This window comes from Papaver somniferum, chromosome 10 (genome assembly GCF_003573695.1).
Source record: "Papaver somniferum cultivar HN1 chromosome 10, ASM357369v1, whole genome shotgun sequence".
Taxonomy (NCBI): Eukaryota; Viridiplantae; Streptophyta; class Magnoliopsida; order Ranunculales; family Papaveraceae; genus Papaver; species Papaver somniferum.
In genome coordinates, this window is record NC_039367.1 from 111,191,452 (window position 1) to 111,201,544 (window position 10,093).

Consider the following 10,093-nt stretch of genomic DNA (forward strand, 5'->3'; position numbering starts at 1 on the left):
GCTAGTTTCTTAGACTTCTTGTATGGTTAACAGTTAGTCTATATTAACAATGATCGATTCAAAGGATGAACAAGTGGATCGTGGATCTCGAGGTAGGCGTGGCTTGTCATCAAAAGAGGTGGGAATTTACATTTAGATCTTTTGTGATTATTGTTGTTTTCTTTTACAAAGGTTTATGTTTAACAAATTCATGCATAGTTTGATTCTGTATTCCATGCATTGTTTTATTTTAAACTCCAAAAGTACAGTTGATTCTTTTAATATTTCCATTGTTTGGAAAGGAATTGTAATGCCTTGTTTGTCTTTATGAATTGTTTGGGAAATAAGAATTTCCATTTGATTGTTTGAAAATGAGAATTTCCATCTGTGGTATATAGGGTACTGCTCCTTCATTTACTGGTGCGGGACGAGTCACCATATTATTATCTAGGTGCGGGACGGGTCACCATATTATTATCTAGGTGCGGGACGAGTCACCATATTATACATTGTTTAGAAGGAGTTAGTTTCATATACATGATTGTTTACGTCTGTGAATTGGTTGTGTTTTAGTGTTTAGGGAAAACATGAATTGTTTTCAAATCATTTCCAATGATTGCATGAAACTTTAATGGTATTCCTACGGGGCACCCCTTTTAGGGATAATGTGCTCAGCCATTCCCACTTTCAGTTTCAGAGACAGGTCAGAGTTGCGTAGCGGAAGCTTCGAGGAGTTGAGTTCGTTAGTTTGGTTAACTTCAGCTATGTTTATTATGTTGTATGTTCTATTTGTAAACCAAATGACTATTGTATATGTATCATTTGAGAGGAGTTCTTGTATATATGTATATTTCAGAGCGGGGCTAGTTTTTGGGATAGGTTTTGTAGCATATTTCTTAATTGAATTCTTAAGGATATGATTTTGATAATTAGTGCCTCCTTATTTAGTTAATATTTTGGATTAGTCAGTTGCTAGCTTTGGGGGCACTACAGTAACAATTGCTCTTTTCATTGGTTATGTTGTTTGCTCTTTTAATTGGTTCTGTTGTTTCTTGAATGAGAATATTATAGGGGATTTTAATAAAGTGCCACACTTTCAATTTCATGTTTAAAAACGTGCCACCGTTTTTTCAATATTTATAAATGCCACACTGTTAACCTTTCCCATCCCGTTTTTTTGAGAAAACGGTTAACTGCCGTTAGTGCCTACATGGCAGTAAATCACCCATGTAAAATGACATTCAAGCCCTTGAATCAGTTAACCAGTGATTGAATGAAGAGTTAACTCGTGACTCGATAACGAGTTGAACAAATTGAAATCATTGTTGATGTTCAACATCCGTACGCTGGACACAGTTGAAGCATGACACTTTGGAAGTGTGGTAGTAGGAGCTACATACGATGCACAATCACACAATACACAGTTGAAGCAGCACAGTTTGGTGTAGAAGAACATGTACTAACACCATAGTATAGATATGCAATCCCACCAATTATTCATCACAATCGAAGCCAAATCAACCTGCAGCTTAAGCTAAAAGCCACTACACAAAGTCAAGCCCTTGGTTTACCCAAAGACTTAACAAAATCCATGTCTTCATTAGATCAATTTCCTTTCTGTTTCTGCGCCAAAGCTCCTCTGTATGGAGTTGTGTCGAGCAGATGGTGTGCAATTAAGAACTTCCTTTTGTGTATGATTATCTCCTTTTATAGATCAATTTCTTCAGCAGAATTACCTGTAAATCCGAATCAAACTCTGACCCATCAATCCTTGTCTAACACGAACTCTAAAAAACCACTTAATCTCATCCATTCATCACTCCAAATACCCATGGCAACATCACTATATTAACTGGTTTCTCGACAGAAACTTGATTCAAAACCCTCACAAACTCGACAAGTTTGTTGTCGAATTCCAAAACCGACTAAATCAAAGGTAGCGGTACCATGTCACTGTTGAATAAGGTTTAACTCGGTTTCCATCTTTTTCAATTGTATATCTTTAATTTTGTACTTTATTTTATTAGGGTTTTTAAATTTACAAACCACCTCAATTTACAAACCCCAAAATTTTCCAAAGATTTTAGAAATCATGAATACAAAATTGACAAGAATTAATCACTTGATTTTGGAGAAGAACTTGAGATGAAAGATGTTCAGTGGTGATGACGCACGAGATGAATAACCAACTGTAGATATGCTGATTTGATCGAAGAAGAAGAGTATAGGAAGAACGGTGTATCTCTTCTTGTTTGTTTATTATCGATTCAATTGGAATAGAAAAGAGATGATAAACAATTAGAGATTATGAGGACAAATAAGTGATTGCCTCATCAAAAGTTGACCAAGTCAATCATGAATGACCAGTAACGTGGGCCTTGACGGAATTAGTAACGTGAGTGATATTTTATATATATTGAAAAAAACTGTGGCACTTTCTTGAACCGAAAAACCAAAGTGTGTCACTTTATTAAAGTTCCCAATATAATATGGAATTTGGAAGAAAAATTCGTACCAACCAATTCTAGCTCTGTACATACTTCGCAGACATACAGACATGAAGCACACTGTAGCTGCAACTGCTCCCGACAAATGGAATTTGGGTGATTAGCCACTCTCTGTTCTGATTTTGTCTAAAGCATAACTAGCATCTATGTATAAGTTACTGGACAATCATTTGATTCAATGAGTGTCCAGTACTAATGTTGCTGAGGTGAAGTAAGTTGTAGCATGTATTGCACTAAGTTGGTTTCCTTCATATTGATTTAGTAAATTACTTTACTCTTACGGAGAACCGTCCTGTCACGCAAGGTGAGGTCATTATGAAAATGACGCCCAAGTATGAATGCATTGAGAAAGTAATCATAGTTCCTACTGCAACCCTCAATATTGCAGCAGAAAATTTAGTGTCATGATGGGCAAGGGCATCATAGAGGTATGCAGGGTAACTGATGCAAAACTTCGGTTGCTTATTGCAAGATTTTGGAGCGAATGTGATGACAAAAATTAGTCTCACACGTACAAAAAAAAAAAAAAAAAAAAAAACCAGTAAAATGATACCAAAAAATAAAGAACGAATAATTCTGAACAAACCGCTGAAGAAACACCCTAAAACCATTTTATTTCCGAAAAACCCCGATGGGAAATGGTTACCGTTTCGGAGAGTCTAGCAAGGCCGATTGTTTTATCTTCGTCTAAGCAGGCTATCACTTTGGATTTTGCTGGGAATTTTATCACGGCTGTGCATGCTTCTTTTGATGCGGTCGAAAGGAGATCTCTTTGGCGGCAATTAGGTCTGGGATATATTTCCATTCCTTGGTTGGTGTTGGGTGATTTCAATTTTGTTTTGCGTCTTGATGAGAAGAAGGGTGGCAGGCCGCTCAAAGAAATTTATATAAATGAGTTTCGAAGTTGGATCTCTGACAATGGTTTGGTTGAGGCCGATGCTATTGGGAAGAAGTATACTTGGTCTAATTGTCGGAGTGGTATGCATAGAATTGTTTCTAAACATGATAGGGCTGTTATTAATGGTGCGTGGCATGATAAGTTTGATAACTTGAGGTGCAAAGCTTTGCCGCGAATCTGCTCGGACCATTCTCCTCTTTTTGGTTTTACTTTTGATAGTCCTAGGCCGAAGAGAGCTCCTTTTAGATTCCAGAAGATGTGGCTTTCCAATCCATCTTTTTTGGATTTCGTCAAGGATAATTGGAGTGTTAGGTTGGATGGGCTCCTCCTTTTGTTTTTACTTCAAAGTTGAAGCGATTGAGGGATGCTTTGAAGATTTGGAATAGAATGGTGTTCGGAGATGTTCAGTTTCGCTTAAAGCAAGCGGAATTGAATCTTGATAAGGAGAATGATATTCTGGACCATAATGTTAGCTGTGAAGTCCAATTTTTGAAGGTTGCAGATGTTAGGAAGGTTGTTGACGATGTGCGGTCTGAGTTGGCCACTATGCTTAAGCAAAAATCGAGAACGAGTTGGTTGGAGGATGGTGATCAGAACACTCGTTTTTTTCACAATTCAATTAGAATGAGGAGGAGCCAAAACACAATTTCCGAACTGAAGATTTCTACTAACTCTACTTTGTTTTTGCAGGATGAAATAAAAGATTACATTGTTGATCATTATCGTGCAAAGTTCAACGGTGGAGCTGTGCATATTGATCCGAGATTATTTGATTATGAGCATGAGAGCATATCAGCTGCTGAAAGTGCCTGTATGGATGCTATCCCGACCTTGGATGAAGTTAAAGAGGCTGTTTTTGATCTGGGAGCGGATTCTGCACCTGGCCCTGATGGATTTACAGGTTCTTTCTTTCGAACCTGTTGGAACATTATTTCTAGAGATCTTTTTAATGTTATTGCAAACTGTTGGGCGATGAAGAAGATTCCTAATGGCATTAACTCTAGTTTTATTGTTCTCATCCCAAAAGCTAATAAGTCTGATGCTATTAAAGACTATAGGCCAATTGGTTTAAGCAACTTCTTCTTCAAAATCATTACAAAAATCATGGCTACCAGACTTGGCACGGTGTTGAACAAATTGATTTCTGAAGAACAAGTGGCGTTTATGAAAGGAAGAAACATTCATGAGAACATAGCTTTGGCCTCTGAATTGATCAATGAGATTAGTGTTGAACGAAAGCATGGTAATGTTGGCCTTAAATTGGATATATCCCAAGCCTTTGACACGGTTAGTTGGGAGTTTGTTGTTGAAGTTTTTCGTCAATATGGCTTTTCTGATGCTTGGTGTTCGTGGCTTCTTAGTATTCTTAACTCTGCCCGTATATCTATTCTGATTAATGGTAGCCCTGAAGGTTTTTTCAGTATCACAAGAGGCCTTCGTCAAGGTGATCCTCTTTCACCTCTGATCTTTGTTCTTATTGAGGATGTTTTGAGCCGCAATCTCTCTAAGTTGTTTGCTGCTAGAAGTATGCATCACATGGTGAATAAGAAAGGTGTGGCTCCAACCCATTTACTCTTTGCGGATGATATTCTTATTTTCTGTAAAGGAAACCTTCATAGTCTGCGGAATTTGAAGGAGATGCTTGGCATGTATCAACGTGCTTCCGGGCAATATGTTAGTTACGCCAAAAGCAAATTCTATTTTGGTGGAGATAGACAGTCTCGTGTTTTTGCTATTGCAAACTTTATGGGCATGGAAAGGGCGCATTTCCCGGATAAATATTTGGGAATCCAATTGAAACCTGGTATTGTGCGTCATATTCATGTTCGTCAGGTAATGGAGAAGATTATGGACAAGCTGGCAGGTTGGAAGGGTAAACTCTTGTCTTTTCAGGCCAGGTTAGTTTTGATTAAATCTGTAATTTCTAGCTATTTGCTTCATTCAATGGCTGTATATAAATGGCCGTGCACAGCCATCAAGACGGTCGAGAGGGCCATTCGCAATTTTTTGTGGTCTGGAGATGCTGAGAAGCGCAAACACTTCACGGTTCTTTATGACGACTTATGTCGTCCTAGGCGTGAAGGTGGGCTTTGGCTCAAAAAGTTGAATGATGTTAATAGGGCCATGCTTATGAAGTTGTGGGTCTCGATTCGTGACTCTAATAAGACTTGGGCAAGATTTTTGAAGGAAAAATATTTCAAGGTTAGTGGCAACTTGATTGATTACAAGTTGGGTTCCTCGGTTTTTCCTGGCATTAGATTGGTGCATAACTTTGTTCAACAGCACACGCGCTCAATTATAGGTAACGGTGCTAATACTTCCTTATTTTTTGATAATTGGTGTGCTGATTTTTCAATTGCACAACGTCTTGGCATCAAAACAAAGGGCCCTAATGATTTTAAGGCCAAGGTGAGTGATATTATTGTTGATGGCACTTGGGCTATTCCTCCAAAGACTAAACAATTGATGTTACGATGCAATATTGATGTTGATAATTTGCCTCTTATTGGTGGTGGAGATGATTATAAAATTTGGGACTTGGACAATAAGGGTGTTTTCTCTGTCAAGTCGGCCAAGGCTGCTATCCGTGGACCAGCTGAAATTTTGCCAGCTGCGGCTCTTTTTTCTAGAAGTGTTGTACATCCTACTTTGGGTGTGCAGTACTGGAAGCTTTTTTATAAACAATGTTGTGCTACTGATGATAATGTTATGAGGAAGACAGGTAGGGAGATGCCTTCTATGTGTCGTTTATGCAGAGAAGATTGTGAAGATGTTAGCCATATTACTTGGCATTGCAAAATTGCCAAGAGGATTTGGAATTGGGCAGCTGAAATTTTCAATCTGAAGCCGAATGAGGACCTCGTGGCCTCCTACAAGGTGGCAAAGGGGCAGAGTCGAATGATTAAGGATCTGTGGCTTGTTGCAAATCTTTCAATAGTTACAGAATTATGGAAGTTGCGTAACAAAGCTTATTTTGAGAACATGCGGGTTCGTTGGCTGGAGTTTAAAGGCAGAGTTCATCAGGTAATTCGTGATAACTCTATTAGAATGAAGGGCCATATGCATAATACTTTGGATGATTTGCGTATTGTTAATTTCTTTAGAGTGAAGCATAGATCTTGCGATCACTCTGATCCAATTGAAGTTACTTGGACTCCTCCAAATCCTGGTGAAATTATGATCTGTTGTGATGGTGCATCACTTGGTAACCCGGGACAGGCTGGTTCTGGTGTTGTCTTCCGTGATTCTAACTCGGTAGTCTTGGGAGTTTTGTGCGTTGGTCTGGGCTGGCGGACTAACTTCTATGATGAAGTTTGTGCAGTTATATATGGTGTTGTTGTTGCTCAAAGATGGAATGTGAAGAACCTAAGTGTCAGATCTGATTCGATGAGTTGTTTATTTGCTCTTCAAAAAGGCGACTTGCCATGGCAGCTAATGCAGAAGTGGAGAATAGCGAAGGCTTTTTATAACAATATTAGCTATATTCATAGCTACAGAGAAGCTAATTTTTCAGCTGATGTCTCGGCCAAACAAGCATGTTTGTTGGCTGAGGAACATTATGAGTTTTATGAGGGTAGGCAAGGTTTTATTCAATCTGTTGAATGGCCTGGAGAGGTTTACTATCGTTTTTAGTTTTTTTTGGCGAGCAGCCTTTTGGCTTAGCGCTAACTTAGCCTGATCCCTGTACATTTTCGCTTTTTTATTCTATTTTATTGACCGAGTAAAAAAAAATACCGTTTCGGAGAGATGTGGGTTGCAAACTAAATGCATGGGACCCATTACAGAAGTTACATGTCAGAGGGAAGTTTTTAAGTGGCTTGATCAGAAGGTTCGTTAGGAATTTTTGTAAAAAAACAAAACGCGAGAAAAATCTTCAATTGAACGAGGGTCCCAAATGAAGGCTTTATCCCAGCTCCATATGATTGAACGAGGCTCCCAAATGAAGGCTGTATCACAGCTCCATGAAGGATGATTCTGCTATGAAGGATTTTTTCATGTGGTGGGCCGGTGGCTTCGACTAGGTGCTTGCTTTGTGAACGTGAGAATGAAGAATATGGTCACCTTATGATTAGGTGCAAGTTCTTAAATAATTTCTTTTTTTTTTTTTTTTTGCTAAGAAACACCACCTTTCATTAAGAAACAAGGAAGTTACAAATTACACTAAGGTTTATCTTCCTGAACACACCATCAAGAAAATTTGGAAGAGAAAACCATAAACCCTTAATATTGTTTTTTCTAGCCCGTCGCGCAAGACGGTCCGCTAAGGGGTTATTTAACCGCTTTATATACATAACATTAAAGGAAACAGAACAATAAATAGAACTCCGACATTGCTCCAAGAGGTCTTGGCTTCTCCAGCCCACAGAGATGTTGCGGCCATTCACAAAATGCACCAGTTGGAGACAATCACTATCAAACACTACTTTGGGAAGATTCATTTCTTCTGCCCAAGAGATGGCAAAACTAAGAGCAGCAGCTTCAGCTCCCACTGCATCTTGAACAAACCTAAAGTTCGAGTGCACCTTTCTTACATTTCCTGCAGCATCACACCAAATAACATCAATTCCAAAATTAAAATCCTTGAAAGAGCCATCTACAAACATAAAGTTCTCCACTTCGGACTGAGGAATTTTGACATTGTGTACAAGATTCATAACAGTAATCCTTGGAGCAATGTAAGAATTTAACATTCTCTTGATATCAACAATGATCTTGTTCATATCCAGAGAAGCACTCTTGAAAACTACATCACACCGCAGCTTCCATATAGACCACATAACAATAGCACCTACACTAGGCCAACCAACTTTAAAAGGAGAAGCACCCAGGCTTGATTCATGCCAATATAAGAAAATATCATCAACCCAATCCAAATCAGTAGATATCAAATGCTGAAGGGAAAGACTGAACCAAATACGCAACACTACAGGGCAGTTAACAAAAAGATGCATCATAGTTTCATCATGAGTATTACGGAAAGAGAAAAGAACATTCACATGAGGATTGTAAAGCTGCATAATGGAATTAACTGGGAGCATATGAGCAAACATTTTCCACATAAAAAACTTAACTTTCGGCAGACAATCAATATACCAGACTTTCCTCCAGAAAGTGGAGTCTTCAGGAGAAGGAATATCATTCATATAAATTCTATAAGCAGATTTGATGGTGAACTTACCATTTCTAGTATGAGCCCACATAAGCGAGTCCGACTGCAACAAATTCAATCTAATAGACTTAATTCTAATAACCTCATCTGGGGAGAATAAGAGGTTCAGAAGAGGAACATTCCAAAAGTTATGATTATAGTCAATAAGCTCAGACACATAAACAAATTCATTACAAGCAGTATTCATGGGAGAGGGAGGAAGAACATTCCCTGGAATCCATGAAGCATTCCAAATGGGAGTAAGCACCCCATTATTTATTTTAACCACTGAGTTAGCCTTTATAAAGATCAACCCCTTAATAATGTCTTTCCACATCCACGAAGCGGAATCAGCAGCCTTATCAATCTCTAGAATATTCTGGTTAGGGAAGTATTTATCCTTGAGAAATCTAGTAAGTAAACTACCCTGATTCTTCAAAATTCTCCAGCCCAGCTTGCAAATGAAAACCCTATTAGTAGCAAAGGAATTCTTAAGACCCAGACCTCCATTAAGTTTAGATTTCCCTATATCACCCCAAGAGCGAAAGTATGCAGCATGCTTAGGATTCTTTTTAGCCCACCAAAAAGTGTGTTGAATCGAATCAATTTTACTAGTAACTGTTTTAGGAAGAGGAAAACATGCCATATGATAAACACACAAACTAGAAAGTACATACTTTGTAACCACAGTTCTACCAGCTATGTTCAAATTGGATTTTATGGAAGAATTTAATCTGGCATAGAAATTATCCATGAGAAAACTAAAAGACTTAGTTTTATCCTTACCAATAAACAAAGGCGTGCCTAAGTATTTTTCGGAACTACTGAGAAACTTCATGTTAAGGGCCTTAGATAAAATCTTGATGTGTCTATGATGCATATTCCCACTAGTAATAAACTCAGATTTATCAAAATTAATTGCCTGACCTGACGCCTTTGCAAACACATTAATAACCTTTATGATATTCTTCGCATAAGTGACAGAAGCTTTACAAAATAGCATGCAATCATCTGCAAAAAAAAGGTGAGAAATAGAGGGACTATTTTGCCTAAATCTAAAACCCCGAATCAGATTTTCATCCTCAGCTTTAGAGAGAAGTTGAGATAAAACCTCCATACAAAGAATGAAAATATACGGAGAAAGACAGTCACCTTGCCGTATTCCCCGAGAAGGCAAAAAAGACTCACTTGGTGAACCATTGACCAAAACAGAATAAGATACGGTGCTGATATACTGAAAGACTAACTGGCACCAATCATCAGAGAAACCCAACTTTTCAAAAACAACAATGATAAAAGACCACTCAAGCCTATCAAAGGCTTTAGAGAGATCAAGCTTGATAGACATATAATTATTCTTCGATTTCTTCTTTTTTGATTTAAAAGAATGCAGAATTTCATGAGTGATTACAATATTATCATGGATCTGCCTATTAACAACAAATGCATATTGGAAGGAAGAGATCAGAGAATCTAGAAGAGCTTTCAACCTATTAGTCAAATCTTAGATATAATCTTATACACACAATTTGCTAGACTAATCGGTCTAAAATCATGTGG

General features: G+C 38.0%; 1 protein-coding gene across 1 annotated transcript; it reads right to left on the reverse strand.

Moving 5' to 3' along the window:
* Positions 1 to 7,517: 7,517 nt before the first annotated feature.
* LOC113316084 lies at positions 7,518 to 9,881 on the reverse strand. Its single transcript, XM_026564315.1, has one exon. It carries the CDS (start codon positions 9,879 to 9,881, stop codon positions 7,518 to 7,520), a length of 2,364 nt encoding a protein of 787 aa, XP_026420100.1.
* Positions 9,882 to 10,093: the final 212 nt, after the last annotated feature.

What these genes read in the sequence shown, in the direction of transcription:
- LOC113316084 (XM_026564315.1), bottom strand. Translation starts at nt 9,881, where the DNA reads ATGTCTATCAAGCTTGATCTCTCTAAAGCCTTTGATAGGCTTGAGTGG.